This window comes from Notamacropus eugenii, chromosome 5 (genome assembly GCF_028372415.1).
Source record: "Notamacropus eugenii isolate mMacEug1 chromosome 5, mMacEug1.pri_v2, whole genome shotgun sequence".
NCBI lineage: Eukaryota > Metazoa > Chordata > Mammalia > Diprotodontia > Macropodidae > Notamacropus > Notamacropus eugenii.
Window position 1 is genome coordinate 340999130 of NC_092876.1, and position 16698 is coordinate 341015827.

The 16698-nt window shown below is 40.2% G+C and overlaps 1 protein-coding gene across 1 annotated transcript in view; it reads right to left on the reverse strand.

Moving 5' to 3' along the window:
• Positions 1-646: 646 nt before the first annotated feature.
• Positions 647-16698, reverse strand: part of PDIA5 (protein disulfide isomerase family A member 5) — a 188141-nt gene continuing 172089 nt past the window's right edge. Inside the window, exons 15-17 of the mRNA XM_072613786.1 lie at positions 10266-10336; positions 4730-4864; positions 647-879 (exon numbers count right to left, since the gene is read on the reverse strand). Of these exons, the coding sequence (XP_072469887.1) occupies positions 799-879; positions 4730-4864; positions 10266-10336 (287 nt within the window). The 3' untranslated portion in view covers positions 647-798. The remainder of the gene's footprint in view (positions 880-4729; positions 4865-10265; positions 10337-16698) is intronic.

The window sequence follows — 16698 nt, forward strand, 5'->3', positions numbered from 1 at the left end:
AATATGGACATGTGGCACCCTGCTCCCCACAATACCCCAGATGCAGCTTCACCTCAAGGGTCTTTGCTATTGATACAGTGGCTGATTCCTTGTTTAAAAAGATCAGCACATGTAAAAGAAATGAGGTGAAAGAAAGGAAAAGAGTGAGAAAGTGAGAGCGAATTCAAGTGACTGAAGGAGGCAGGAAGATATTAAAAAAAGAGGAGACACAAACACATGGAGACACAGAGTCTGAGAGGGAAAACAGAACTATGTGAACACATTCCAGGTACAGCACATCAGAACTGAAGTCATGGAGATCTTATGTCTTCAGTCACTTCACTTTCTGGTTTTCCCTGAGCATTATTAATGTTGTTCCCTTCAAACATCTGATAATTTCCCAAGCCTGGAAAGATCTATGTCCAAATGATGTCTTCCAGTCTCATTCGCTTCTTCTATTCCCCTCCCCCGCCCCTCCAAAGCGGGAGGGCACAGACTACCCCCACCAACGCTGGCCCTCAGTCTCTACCCAGATAAATATTGCATAGGAGTGTTGCTGGCACTGCCTCACGGAGGAGGGAATGCCAGCGCAGAGCTCAATATGGCAACAAGCCCATCCTTGAACAATCCCCACCTTTCCCACCCGCCACCCAAAAAAATCCCCAAATCCCCAAACAAGTGGTTCAACTTTATTTAAAATTGTACAAAATGGCCACGGGTGGCTATAAAAAACTTTGTCTTCAGAAGGTGTGAAAACTCAGGAACAACAAAGCCAGCATCGTTCACAGTGTAGTGGAAAAGCTTCTTTTGAGGCAGAAATCACAATTCATCTTTCTTTTTTCCAAGTCGCTCATGGTCTCGCTCTCGGAGAGTTCGAACAAAAGAGACAAACCCTGACTCCTGAAAGAGAGGAAAGGGTTGAGGAATGGGAGGTAGAGAGCAGAGGGGGTGAGGGGCAGGACAGGAAAGGGGTCTTCTCATTACCTGAGAAGGGCCACATAAGTCTCCTCCTCATTTTGCTGACGGCCTCTCTCCTCACCCCACTGACAGAGCTGAGGATGGTGGCTTCAGCCACGTCCTATGGGTCCACACGAGAGCCCAACAAAGTCAGTTGGCTGCAGATCTGTGCTATTCTTTCCTCTGCTTGCCCTTTGGAGCTGGTGACAGTTCAGTCCTGAACTCTGAAACCCACTTAGTCACCAGGAAGAGAGTGTCTCTTATACTATACCCTTATGGTGTTTTCTGTTCCACCAGGACATAGGCAATGAATTCCTTTTCCAGTATTAGAGGTGGGTTTCTTCCATGAGGTAAGGGATGAAATTTATGGCTGCAGAAGACAGTGAAGCTAACTAGCACCCACGAGGACTGACCTAGACCTAGACCTTGACCAAATACAATTTATTGCTTGATGGTCATCCAAGCTCCTTCCCCCATAACGGGGTGTTGGGCACCACCCAAGCTGTTTCACTTGGTCAACATCATTCTTTTGCTTTCAAAGGGCCCCTTCTCCATTTATGTTTCACACTTTCCAGGGTGATATCTGAGAGATGTGGACTAATTCAACCCAACAAAGATGTATTAAGTACATTCTAGGTGCTGGCTCTGCTCAGTTCCTGCTCTTGGGGAGTTTCCAATGAGAAGGAGTGGCAGAGCATGGAGAGAAGGAGAACTCAGTCTGGGCTTTGGGATCTGAGTTCTCTCTCTGACATTTACAAGCTGCATGACTATAAGCAAATCACTCAACTTTTCTGAGCCCCAGCTTCTTCATCTGTAAAACAGTTACCTTGTATGGGATGCCTACGGTGCAGGGCTGTTTGGAGGTTCTGATGACATGACAACGTATGTGCCAGGAGCACCTGTGGGTACTGGGAAAGGTCACAGCAGTAGCTAACCTGAGCCTTGCTGGAAGATTGGGAGATGGGAAACTGAGATCAGCAGAGAGCACACTTCAACCAGGGCTGAGACTGTGTGGAGGCAGCAGATGGACTCTTGAGTTTGGGGAATAAGTAACTGTCTAGCTTGGCTGGGACAAAGAGTGTGTGAAGGGAATAATCAATGTGAAAAAAGGCGAAATGTCAGGCTAAAGACTTGCTTATTTTTATCCCTGGAACAACAGAGAAACACTGAAGGTTTTCCAACAAGGGGATGACATGGTTGGAACCGTGCCTGTGGTTGGAACTCTGGCAGTTGTGAGGAAGAGATACAGGATTAGTGCATGGATGGAAGCAGGGATGGCAATGTCCAGGTATGAGTCATGAGAGGTCTGGGAGAAGGAGATGAATAAGGCACTTATGGAAGGACATTTACAGCAGGGGCAGGTTTTAGGGGAAATGTCCCCAGTTCCTTTTTCAACACACTGAGTTTCAGATGCTGATGGGACATCAGCTTAGAGGTGTTCAGGAGAAAGATGACAACAAAGGACAGGAGTTCAAGAAAACTGGGTATATAGATATGAGAATCATAAGCCGAGAGATAAACTGGACCCCCATAAACAGATGGAATCACCAACAGCATGTGTAAAAATGCATAGGAACAAGATGTATCAGCAAAAGGAACTCAAAATGAGAGGCCACATGGGTAGAAAGAAAATCATGAGAGAGTAGAGGCTGAGGGAAGGAGGGCAGTATCCAGAGGAAGGGAGTATACTTAAAGGGAGTGGGGAAAGGGGCCATAGATAAAGACTGAAAACGAGGGAGAGGGAAAGAGAATTATGGATGGGGCAAACTCCCAGAAGACATGGGAAGAGGCAGGATCAAGGGCACAAGATGTGGGGTTACCCTTGATAAGGAAAAGGATCACTTCTTTCACAGGGACCACAGCAAAGGAGGAGAAGATAGGTAAACATATAGAAGGGTTTCGTAGCAGAGAAGAGTAAGGAATTCCTGAGATATAGACTCAGTTTTCTCAGTAAAGTAAGATACAAGGTAATCTGTTAACAGAGAGAGCAGTGAGAATGAATGTTCTGTGGGGTTTGAAGAGAAGAGATAGTTTGGAAGAACCACCTTGTTCCTATATATACGAAAGAATCAATTGAGAATGGGAATAACATATTGAGAAATAATTGTAGTATAAAAAAGAACTAATTAGAGTAACAGGAACATTCCTACTCAAAGGGAAGTTTGTAGCTGAAGGTCAGTTAAAATGAGATAACATGAATTAGTGACAGACTTACTTGGCCTAGTTACGTCGTGACTTTCTCCAGTAGAGTTCATTCATGGAAAAGGGAGCTGGTGGGGTGACCAAAATTTGAAAAATGGAAGGCATAAAAATTAGGACAGGAGACAAGAGATTCAAGGATAGAAGAGTTGACCAACCATAGGGTCAAGACTGAAGAGAAAAGAAAGTGAACTTCTTTAGCCAACTGGACACTGGGAGAAAGAATCTGATGGGAGTGTCCTGAAGGCCAGGTTTTTAAGATATTGGCAACTCCCAAAAACTGTTGCTCTTAGCACCCTTATATGCAGAGTACGGTCTGGGGAAAGATCCACAGATTCCGGAAGTGAATGATTACATCTTTTTTTCATATTCTGAGGTGGCCCTTGCTTTCCAAGGCCACCAACATGGCTGGTGCTAAATCTCAGAAGGTAAGATGTTCTTATTAACATTTGTCTCTGCAACCCTCAAACTGAAACTCTAAGGGGTGTATTTTACTTTACCAGTTCATTTTTTAAAAAATATGTTAAATACATTAATTGGAGTTCAATCAATCAATATTTATTAAGTACCTACTATGTGCCACTGGGGATATAAATGCAAAGAATGGAACAGTCCCTACTCAGAAGGAACTTACATTCTAATAATATTAGGACATATATAAAGATAGATAAGCATAGACACAAGGTACAAAAATACAGATATACTGTTGAATACAAAGTTGTTTGGAAGGGAAGGCACTAGAAACTGGGAAGGGAGAAAATCATCTCTCATGATTTTCTTTCTACCCATGTGGCCTCTCATTTTGAGTTCCCTTTGCTGAGACATCTTGCTCCTATACATTTTTACACGTGCTGTTGGTGATTCCATCTATGCAGCTATGTCCTAAAGGAAAAGCATCAGTAAAGAATCACTCTATGAGGTGAAGACGAAGAGGGGGTATGGCCCAGGCATTTGGAAGTACTAATGGACAGAGATGGGAGATGACTTGTTATGTGTGGGAAATAGAGAGGTCAAAGTGTGAGCAGGGGAATAATATTCAATGAAGTTAGAAAGATAGATTCTTCCTTACTTAAATTAAGGACAGAAAATTAATATCTACATATCTATCTACATTTAGGGTTAGGGACTATATGGATAGATTAGCCAGGCCCCTGAATATGAGAGAAGATATTATTTTCATGTGGCTTCATTAATGTACAATCTGCTTTCTTCACAAATGAAACTGTCTCAGGTAATCTGGGATATATAGTTGACATACCTATGCCTTCCTCAACCATCCTCAACAAATCTGACAAATTCCTATACCTGCCAACAACCATTATGGTCACTTTCTGAGTCAGAAATGAGACTGGTTGTGGTCAGAAGTTTTCCTCAACAAGAAATCATGGGATTGGGCTAAGGGTGCAGTTAAGGAGAAGAAGAAGGAAAGGAAGAGAGATCGAGGAATGGAGTAGGCAGTGCTGGACTGAATGGTTCTGGGTCTGAAACCCAGAATGAGCAGGAAGAAGAGAGGAAAGGAGTAAGACCTCAGACTCAGAAGCAGCACCAAGGGAAGAACTTCGTCCAGCCCACGTGGTAGTTTCTACATACTTACCGTCCGATCGCCATTATATTTTTCGATCATTTTCCCATAGTTGTAGTAGTTGAATGTGGGGTAACCATCAACCCCTTCCTGCTTACACAGATCCCGGTTCTTATCTTTGGCACAGTCAACTGCAGCACAGGCAATCTACCAGGAAAAGGAAACACTGTATGAGAGAACAGGGCACCCTTGGCACTGGTGATCTGTAGGACAAGGCTCTTGACCTTGCCATCAGGGCGCCTGCTTCAAGTTAGGCATTCTTAGTCTAGTGCCTGGGAATATCTTTTTAAGAAAATACTATGATAACCATATTTTAATATAATTGGCCTCCTTTGTAATCCTATGTACTGTATTCATTTACAAACATTATTCTGAGAAAGGGTCCCTAAGCTTTATCAGCCCACCAGAGGTCTGTGACACAAAAAGGCTAAGAACCCCTGGGCTAAGTGGTTTTTAACAGCAGTGGGCAGTGGGTTACTTTTTGCTTGGCTCTGAAAAGTTACACATTTGAAGCCAGCTAGTCAGGATTAAAAAGGAACAATAATGGTAATAATCATTCAGAGCAGAGGGGGTCACAGCTTGATTCCAGGTCCACAGGCACCAGAGAACCTAATTTTGGCACGTGAAAATTTAGACTCCTCGAGAGAGAGCACACCTCCAAGAACTGAGGGAAAGAGACCACTTCTCTCTGAGCTTAGCCCACTATTGTTTGCCATCAAAGCAGTGATCATTTTTATAAGCAGTGAGGCCTGTAGAGGAACACAGGGCCAAGGATGCAAAATAGTTAGATGGGCCTAGGAAAGCAGGGAGGCGGCTCAGAATAAAGAGATTATCTCTATGAATTTTCCTCCTATCGTTCCTCTTTGCCTCCACTGAATATTTTCCATAAGGTTCTGTGTCTGGGGCGGATCAGGAAAACACCCAAGTGTTCTAAATGTGTCTGATGAGAAGACTTGAAGACCAGAGACGTGGAGAGTTCAGGTTACAGTGTGTTTGGGAGGGGAGGAGACAGTATAGAGGAATGAGTGGAGTTGTAGTACAAATGTTTCAAGGGGCTGGCAAATGTTTCTAAAAGCTCAGTGGTTTTGTGGGGTGTTTTTGTCAGACTGTCACAGGCTGAGAGAGTCATTAGGCAAGATAAGAATCTAAGGGAGGTCATATCTTCTTTTTTTCCCTCTAACTAGGATGGATGATCTCCACCCTAGTTCAGACGGGAGTCTCCCACATTCTAAGCTCTCTTAAGTGAAGGGATTTCACAGCTTTCTAAGTTCTTTTATTTGTCCACTTGCCCTTTATTTTTTCTATGCAGGCCCTCTTTTTTCTTTTCAGGGTCTCCTACAAGTTGGGAGGTTTCCCCTTACCTTATCCTTATAGAATCGGACAGTAAAAAGGATTTTTTTCAATCAAAAATCACTGACCTCCAAAGAAGGAAGAAAAAAAAGGTCACATATAAATACAAAGCAACTTTAATGAGGGAGATTTTTATCGTTTTTAAAGAGGAAAATGCAAAAGGTTTAGCTTAACTTATTTGCTTTTAAAATTAAGAATGGGTAGCATGTGACATTATTAAAAAAGTACTAAAATTATTTTTGTAGTTCCACATTATAGTCAATTAAAGAGGAAACGGCGAAAAAAGGGGCAGAAAGAAGAAAAAGGAAAAAGAGGAAAGAAGAGAGTGAGGTGTGAGAAGAATGTTCATTTACTTTGTTAGGTTAGTTGCTAACTAAGGTTCAGAGCTTCTGAACTGCTCTTTATTTCTAAATCTGCCAAGGCTTCCCTCTGACCAGAAAATAACCACCCCAATCCTATCAATCAATGTTTCCTGAAGGCTTAATAAATGTCTAGGACCAAGGAGAAACATTCTTTTCTGAGTGGTAGCATTTGTGGCCAAAACCTGTCAGTTCAGAAGGTACCAGACAAGAGATGAATTGTAGATCTCAGGCCAGAAGTTCATTACTGGGGCAGCTAGGTAGCGCAGTTGGTAGAGCACCAGACCTCCAATCAGGAAGACCTGAGTTCAGACACTTATGTGACCTTGGGCAAGTCACTTAACCAGTGTTATCCTCAATTTCCTCATTTGTAAAACGGAGGTAAAAATAGCATCTTCCTTCGAGGGTTGTTGTGAGGATCAAGTGAGATTAACAGTTGGAAAGTGTTTTGAATAGATCCTGACACATAAGTGCCATATAAATGTTAGCTGTTATTTGCTATTATCATTCTGTTCTCCAATTAATATAGACAGTTGTAATTTCTGAGACAATCTGAAATCTAAAGCATTTCTGAATTATGCAAATAAGTGAGGAAAAGATAGTCTGTGAGTCCCATATAAAACAATGTAGCCATTCCCATGGTGCTGATTCTGGGAGAGGGTCTTGCCAGTTTTACTGTGACCCCCTAACTAACAGGAAGCTGAGACATGGTCCTTCATAGGAGCCTGGGGACACTGGGACAATGAGGCCCATCCTTTAGCACAGCTTTCAAATATCTGATAAGTGTCTTTAGACCTAATAGCTTCTGGTTATTCTCCATATTAATGTTTAAATTATGAATTTAATTTGTATTCCTGTTTGAAATATGAGGCACAATTTTATAAATCTACTAAATTAAAAAAATCTATTCTGAATTTCAAAAAATAATCAAGTGCAGCTTGTGGCTGCAAATGCTAACTCACATCCCCCTGCTTCTAAGAGACACAAGCTGTCAACCTCCCCAAATTTCAACAGCTCATGAACTTTTACTTCATTCAGGAAACCTCCTTAGACTCTCTGGAAATAAGGCAGCAAACTTGTCTTCTCCTCCTTCCATCAAACACAAAATTCTCATGATGCCCCCTCTTAATTTGCACTTATTCACCCACCCACGGTACACAATGTACAGATTTTAACTTCTTTCTTCATGTTTAATCTGTCTAGGCAGTACACCTGCCTGTTGTTTACATTTCTGTCCACATGGTGAGTGCTGATCACAGAATCAGAGGCTCCTAGCATTGGAGGCTGACAGAAATCATTTAGTCTAGCCTTTGCTCTGAGTCCCTTTAGGAGAACTGGAAGGAAGGCAGAGGCAATGGCCTCCCCACTCCACTGCAACCAACTGTTAGGACTATGTGTGGAGTGACCCCCTCCCCCCCAGCCCCAAATCTTTGTCTCCTTCACTGCCCCCTCCAGAAAGCTATCCATTCTAAGGGCCTTGAATTCCTTCTACTCTTGTATCTACCATCAGCTGAGGCCACTGAATAAGGCAAGTTAACTCTCAGAGGTGGGAGTGCTCCTGCTAAAATATGTACTGCCACATGCAGCTTTATTGATTCAGTAAAATAAATCTCTGCAGGAGCTAATATTGACTTTGGCTATGAAAATGGAAGTGAATAACCAGCTGCATATTGATTGGGGGAAGGAGTGGGGACAGGCTTCTGGAGACAAAAATAAAATTCAAGCTGAAAGAGGTAGAGAAAAGCACAGTGAACCAGAACTCTGGAAACCTGGGTATTGTCCCAGCTTGGTCACTAACACTGTGACCTTGGTCAGATCCTAGTCTCTTTGGGCTTGTTATTCCACTCCTAAAGGAAGAGGGCTGAATTGGCTGGTCACTAGGGTCCCTTCTAGCATTAAGGTTCTATTAATATAGGAAATCTACTTTAGGAGTAAACCGATGAAGTTAACTAATGTTAACATATATCACAAATTAAAAAAAAAATCAACACTCCCTGATTATCTACCAACTATTCCTCATCCTAAGTCAGAAGGGTAGATGATGTAGGTAGAGTACTTATGGGAGAAGATAATGATCCTCACTTCTTTCAGGAAGCCTGTCTCACCTTAGGTTGATAACATGGGCCTTTGGCTATCTTCTCCTACTGTTCTAATTCCACGATCTCCAGCCGACTCTGTTCCCTTGCCCTTACACTGGCTGTCACTCTTTCTGGTATCTGTTCTATATCAATGTGACCTGATCCAAAGAGAAGGAACAGAGTACAATCCACATTTCTTCCCATTACTTTCAAGTTTGGGGCAGCTAGGTGGCACTGTGAATACAGTGCCAGACCTGGAGTGAGAAATTCAGCCTCAGACACTTCCTAGCTGTGTGACCCTGGGCAAATCACTTAACCCTCTTTGCCTCAGTTTTCTCAGAAGTAAAATGAGTTAGAGAAGGAAATGGCAAACCACTCCAGTAGCTTTGCCAAGAAAACCCCAAATGGGGTCATGAAAAGTCAGACATGACTGAAACAACTGAACAACACCTTTAAGATTATAGTTGATGACAAAATCAAGTTTTCTAATTTTACTTGCTAAGGCTACCCCCCTGCTTATTCTTTGATCTCCTGGACTTCAGACCCTACTGCTTACCTGACCCTAAATATCTGTCAGCTCTTCCTTTGGATAACCTCCCTGGAATTGGCATCTGTTAGGGTACTCCCATGTAAACCAATTCCTGGCCATCCTTGCCTGATTTCTGTCGCAGACAACAGGCTGACAGACTTTGGCCTGAAATAGCAAGTACAAAGTGGCTATGTGTCTCTCCCTGGCACTATCATGTTCACAATGATCTTAGGAGGCATTTTCCCATTGAAATAATTTATATATATTCTGTTTACATTTCCAACTTAACTCACAAATGACTATTTTGTAACATGAAGCAGAACTATAGTAACCGGTTACAATATTTAAAAAATATTCTCCACAGTAAATGTGTAGAAAATTTCAGCTCTATGAAGAGTTAAATTAGCTTTTGTGGATTATCTAAGGAAGCTATCTGCAAATGAATATATTTTTTTAAACAAATGAACTTTTGAAATACAACCCATTTTCAAGATGGGGACAGCCTGGCAAATGGTTTGCAAATTTTTGCCATGAATGTGGTGATTTTTTTCTCTCTGGTCATTGAGACTTCTGGCTAATAATGTATCAAGACCAGTACAGAAAAGCCATATGACAAACCGGAGCTGTAGTAATAATGTGTTTGTTTCATCAACATAGAAATATGCAGGGGAAATGTTTTATTTTTGTTCCAATCCAAGTTTGCATATTTGTTTTCCTCAGTATATACAGCTGTCTGAACTCAGGACCGCTAGGGCAGTAGGGGGTCCTCCCAGAGCAATTTAGCGGTTTTGGGGAGTAGCTTCTTCAGAGTTTCACCACACCACTGATTTTTGATTTCTTCACATATAAAACAGAAATCAGAGCTGAGTCAGGTCCATGCTACTGTGCCCAGCCTCCCTCTCCCTCCTCTCTCTCTATTCTAATCTGCAGTTTTAACTTGTTAATTTTATGCTTCATTAGGCTGTGGCTGCAGGTGCCTCTGGCTTAAGCATGATGTGGTTTCACTGATCATAGCTTTCTCTCCTAGCTCCTCTCTCATTGTCATTGGATTGTAAATCTGACCCTTCCCAAGAGAATCCTAAAGTGAAACAGCTAGTGATAAAAATGCCAGAAGTGCCAAGGAAGCTAGCCTTCTCTACAGAGATGTGCCAGGCATGGGGCAGGATTCCCTACAGCATAGGTGGGAAAGCAGAGTTCAAGGGTAGAGACAAAACAAACAGAGACATCTTTACCTTGCGGTCGTCTTTGAAGAGTTCGGCGGTGGCAGTGAAGTTCGGGATTGTATTTTTACAATGTGGACACCCTGCACAGGAGAGGAAGAGATCAGGGGAAAGCCAAGTGAGATGGGAAGTGTCCCTAATGTAAGAGTACATCTGGGTAGAGGAGGCTGGAAACCAGATGAGCTTCCTGAACCCGCAATGGCCTAGGAAAGATGTGCCTCAACCTAGGGGGCAGCCCAAGACACACATTTCAGGATATGGCTAACGTGGAAATTGGCTTTGCTGGACTGCATATCTGTTACAAGTGTTTCGTTTTTCTTTTCAAAGGGAGAGTGAAGGAAGAGAAAATAGATACTTGTTAACTGAAAAAAAAATTATTTATTTTTAAATGAATTTAAGAAAATTTATTTAAATTTAAAATAAAGAAAATTATGCCTTTCTTAGGATGATCTCTCAGTCCTTCTTTGAGCCTCTGGTGGCTCCAACCTTGAGAAGTCACTGTATTCCTCTTTTTATGAAGATTAACTCAAAATTTGTGTGAATTCCTTTCCCAGCATCCCAAAACACATGTGAAGAAGAGGACAGGGCCACTCTTGCCTGGGAGCCTTTTATCTCTGTCCAGATCTTTGACAACCAGAGGCAGGAAATAATGAGGAAATCTGCCCTAAAAGATTCTTGCTTATCTTCCTCTCCTTAGAAAAAGCCAAGGTCTTCATAGCTGTAGGCTGCTATTAGGCACAGCTATTTTCCCAGGGAAGGGCATTTGTGCATTCGAGACCTTCCAAACAAGACGCAAATCCTCCTTTTGCAAAGTGGTTGGTGAGGCAACAGGCCATTCTCTCTATTCACAAATGCTCTCAATCATGGCGCCTTCTGCTTACGTTTATCGTCCCTTTGCAGTGATGGTGCCGAAATTCACCCTCCTTTCACCACAGCTTTATGATAAAACAATTCTAGAAAGGTATTCACCAAACACATCTACCCAACCTCTACCTCTCAGGTGATGGGGAGAACAGGGCTGGGTCAGGGGTGGTAGGCAGACAGTTCACCAGCTTTTGGAACAACAATTTCAGTTGTTCAAGGTGCTTTCTTTCACTGTCCTTTCCCCTATGGCTGTTCAAGTTGGAAGTCTATTTCTTCTTATGAGGTTGGCAGGTAAGAAGGGGGATGGATGGAAGGCAACCAAAACAATCCAGAATAGTGGCATCTACATCCAACTGACTGTCTAGCATCTAAAGACACCTCTCCTTTTCCAGAAAGGAATCTTATAATTTCATTTCTATTTGGTGTCTTTCATGGCTGAGAGCTAAATCCAAATAATTATCCTTTCCCCATTCCCCTAAGTATCCATCTTTACCTTCAGACTATATCATCTCTCATGGGGAGTGGGAATGACTACGTTTTGTGCCATTTCATTCCTCACTGCCTATCTAAGTCTTTCTGTTTTGTGATGGGCATTTGATAAAAACAAGTTGATGAGGCCCTCAGGGGGAAATATTAGACTTCTTCAGTGTCTAAAGAGAGACTTCTCAGAAATCTTTGTTAACTTTAACTGATGAAAACAAGCTATTTCTTTCAACTAGTTTCCCTGATACTGTTAAGGAGAGCTAAGAAATGATTTCCCTGATAATGAGAACACATCTTAATAAAAATATGCAAATGGGAAAGGTCACTTGCAATGCACCCATGTTTGGAACTAGTTTCAGGTTTCTCTTCCCTAGGAGTAAGAGCCAAATTAATTCCCCATAGCTCTGGGATAAGGAATGAAAATGGAACTCTGACTAGTCTTAGGGGATTCCCTCTTTATTTACAGGAGGGAAAAAATAATATTTTCAAGTATTTTATTTGAAATTAAAAATCTAATACAATTTTAAAACTGAATTCTATGCTTAAGCCAACCTGAGAACAGGAGAGATGCCTCATTTCCATGGGTTGGTAGAAGTCATATTCTGCCCAGTAATAGTAAGATGGATGGGATGACCTCTTAAGGTCTGCGCCTAGTCTAGGGATTTTGTATATTACCTAAATGTCTGAAGTAGAAGAGAGGAGGATGCTGCATCTGGATATGGGGCTTTATTTATTGGGGGGGGTGGGGAGGTGGGAATAATCTTTAAAATGCTGGTTCTTATAGTGGAACAATAATTGGAGTAAAACATCAATAATCTGACCTGAGTGGAAGAACAGCCTGGATTAGTGCAAATCTAGAATTAAAGAGTATTTTTTAAAAAACATTAAATGACAAAACCACCTTCATTTAAGGCTCTTTAAGGTTTGCAACATTCTTTTTTCACAACAACCCAATGAAATAGGGAGTGAAAATACTGCTTACTTGTGGGTGCCTCCCATGGTTCACTATAACCAGAAAGCCCCAAGCACAATTTGCTTTGCTCCCCAGCTTTCTTTTTGGCAGCCATTTTACATTTGATCTTAGCCCTGCTCCCCACTCTGCCTTCTAGTTCTGGAGTCATAATCAAATGAATATTCCCATTACTACAGGAAAGGGTGTACTCATCTATTTCCCTATGGCTATATTTATCATCACTGTAAGTTTCCAAACTAAAATTCCCACCCCACCACAGCTCAGTCTCCTATCGCTCACTTAGATGCGTAGGGGATTGATTATGATGTTATGATCATAATTACATATTATGATATTATGATTTATTATGTTACTAATATAATTATTATTATGATATAAGGTACTTGTGGGCAAGGATTTTCTTTGCTTTTATATTTATGTCGCCAGCATTTAGGCTAGCATCTGGCATACAATATAAGTGGTTAATAAATATTTTTTAATTTATTCATTTTACGGAAGAGGAACTGAGGCCCAGAAAGGGAAAATGATTTGTCCATGCCACACCTCTAGCAAGTTTTTGAAGCAGGACTTGAACTTGGGTTGTCTGACTCCAAGGTAAATGCTTTTTCTACTATATCACGCTATCTTTTAGTATGGTTTTACTACTTTCAAGAACATAAAATCTTATAAAGAGTTAACAAAATACTGCTAAACAGATATCTTTATAGATCTCCTGCAGTCAGCAGAAAAAATTTGTAGTTGGCATAAAACTCTGCGCTAATAAGTAGGACTTCAAAAAATTGTTTCTTTAAGTAGGGTGAGCATTCCTCTTATAATTTTGCTTGTATTCTTAATTGCTTATTAAAATCTTTACTCACAAGAGATTTCAAAGATAAACTTCAATTCAGACTATGCGGCCCAGGTCAATAACCTTTTATTGTCTCTTTCTTACAGAGAAATAGAAAAAAAGGAAGAAAGAAAGAAAGAAAATGAGTGAGGAGAGAAGGAAGAAATTAGAAGGGGGGAAAGTGAAGAAGGAAGGAGAGAAAGAGTGAGGAGAAAAAAGAAATGAATAGAGGTTGGGGAAGGAAAGAGAGAAAGAAAAAGAAAATGGGAGAACAAGAAAGAAAATAAGTGATTACACTGCAGAATCAAATGAATATTTATCCATAGATGATGATGAACCATTAAATGATTGGGAAATTTCAACTTCTGATTGTGGGGGATCAAAATAAAGCAATAAAACAGATAACAGGCTTGGGGGAGAGGGCATAGTCTTTGGGCACAAGCTGGGTTGTGGTATTATCTGCCCTAAACAAATTGAACTTAAGACTAATTTTGGGTGGGAGATAAGAAGTGTAGTAGGGGCTCTTTAGCCCTAGATTATCTGGGAATTTTGGCATCTATCTGCCCTTGCCAATCAGTAGAAGAAAGTTTGGGTGACTTGTGGGAGCTGTAGACTCAGTCCCAGGAAAGATGGGTTGGGGACTCTCTTAATGAACAGAAAGAGTAGCCTCACTCATCTCAGCTATAATAGCACATATCAAACATCTTTCGCTCTACAAAGTCTTCCCAGGCAGAAATGCACTTTCTTTCCTAAGATTTCTTCTGGCATTGTTTACTGTTCCTTTTTTATGCATTTGGCTTACTCTTCTTTTGTACCATCATTATTTTGTGTATTTTTTCCCCCTCTCCTTACATTAATTTAAGCTCCTTGTGGCTCCTTAGATATTAGTTGCACTACCCAAGACGGGAGCTAGATAAATCTCTTTCAGTCTGAATTTGATGATGGTTTTTTTGAGACAGAAAGTTTGGTTTGTATTTTTGAAAAGCTTGCCTGTTAACAGTGATATCGGCTAACAGCCCAGGAATTCAGGGCCCGTACCGTACCTGGATCCTAGGGGACCCCTGCTCTCCTGTGATGATATCTTGTCTAAAATGCTTACTCTCTGAAATATGCTAATAAATCAGAGCTCACAAACTACCCTTTTAGAGTGAAAAAGATGGGAAGATCCTCTTAACAGAAACAAAGAATGGCTTGAATAACGACAGATTTTTAGTACTCATGGCCAGGTCTCACCAATAGAATAAAAAGAATAATGTTCCCTAAATTTATGTATAGATTTAGTATTATACCAACCAAACTATCAAGGGAATATTTTAAAAAGGCAGATAAATATAACAGCAAAATTCACTTGGAGGAATAAAAAAAAACCTGGAATCTTAAGGGAAATAATAGAAAAAAGTAGAAATGAAGAGGAAATAGAATTTTTATACCTCAAATTATACTATAAAGTGATAATCAGTGGAACAGACTAGGTAAGGATGAATCAGGCTCTACTGAACCCAGTCCTGGAGAAAACCAAGAACATAAATCACTTAGGAAGAACTCCCTACGGTCAAGAATTGCTGAGAAAACTGGAAAGCCGCATGGCAGAAATTAGTTTTAGAACATCTTACATCATATGCCACAACTTTCAAAATGACTACAATTTTTAAAAAATGAGAAGAGAACCAGATCAAGTTCCTTTAACAGGCATAGCTAGGGAAAGGATACTTTTTTTTAAAATTGATGTCTTTTGCCTTTAAATCACCTAAATTTCTCCCTATCTCCTTGTTTTAATTTTGCAAAATTCAGTTTCAATTATTTTGTGTTTGTTGTTCTTTATATCTATATTGTTGGAGTCAATGTTTTCTTGGTTCCACTTGCTTCATTCTAAATTAGATATGATGATTAGTTAAATATGATGGTTTTCATCATACTGCCATTTCTTACAGCACAGTACTATTCCATTACATGTTAATACATATTTAACCATTTCCCAATAATGGGCATTTACTTTGTTTCCAATTCTTTGCTATCACAAAAAGTCATCCTAGAAATATTTTGTGAATATGTGAATTTTCTTCTTATCAAACATATACTTTGGGACATTTGCCTATTGTGGAATCTCTGGGCTAAAGTGTATAAACATTTTATTCACTTTATTTACATAATTCCACATTGCTTACTGAAATGGGAGCACTAACTTACAGTTCTAACTGCTACAACGTTGACTATTCCCATCTTTTTCATCGTTACTAATTTGCTGGGCATGAGATGGAACTTCAGGGTTGTTAAGGTTTGCATTTCCCTTATTATTAGTGATCTGCACTATTCTTTCCCAGTGTTAATAATTTATAATTCTTTTGGGAACTGTTAGTTCATATCCTTTTACCACTTATCTATTAGGGAATGGCTTTTTAAAAAAAAAATCTCTCTCTATATCTATTGCACAGGAGAAAACAGTGAATAAAGGGCACAGAAAAGAGCAATATTGTTACTACCCTGTTAAAAGAAGGAAGAAAAAAGAATTCTTCTCTTGCCCATAGTCATGAACAGTATATGAATCACTTCCCTTATGATTTTTTTATGGTGTGATTAAGGGGAGAATTCTTAATGAAAACTGGAGACAAAGGGGATCACAAAAGGCAAAATAAATAATTTAGACTACATGAAATTGAATAGTTTTTGCACTATAAAAGTAATGTAACTAGGATAAGGAGGGAAGCAGCCAACCAGGAAAAAATTTGGCACCAATTATCTCTGATAAGGGTTTGACCTCTAAGATACATAGGGAATTAACACAAATATATGACACCAAAAACTATTCCTCAATGGTCAAAGTGCAATTACTTGCACTATAAGGATATGAACAAAGAGCTCAAAAGAGGTGCAAACTGCCAACAACTATATGAAAATATAGTTTAAATCATTGATAATAAATTTTGAGGCTTTACCTTTACTCCCAGAAAGCTGGCAAGTATGATAAAAGATGTGAATAGTCCAATGATGGAGTGGCTATGAAAAGACAGGCCTATTAATGTCCTATTAGAAGAGTTGTGCATTGATTCAGTCATTCTAGAAAATAATTCTGGAACAATGCTAAGAAAGTGACTAAGACATCCAGATCTTTTGACCCAGAGATTTCACTGGTAGGCATATACTCCACGGAGGGTGATGGTAAAAAGAAATGTCCAGTGTACTCCAAGATATTTACAGAAACACTTTTCATATTAGCAAAGAACCAGAAGCAAAGTAGATGTCTTGGAGGAATGCTTACACAAACTGATTCATGAATGTAACTGAATATTACTTGCACTGTA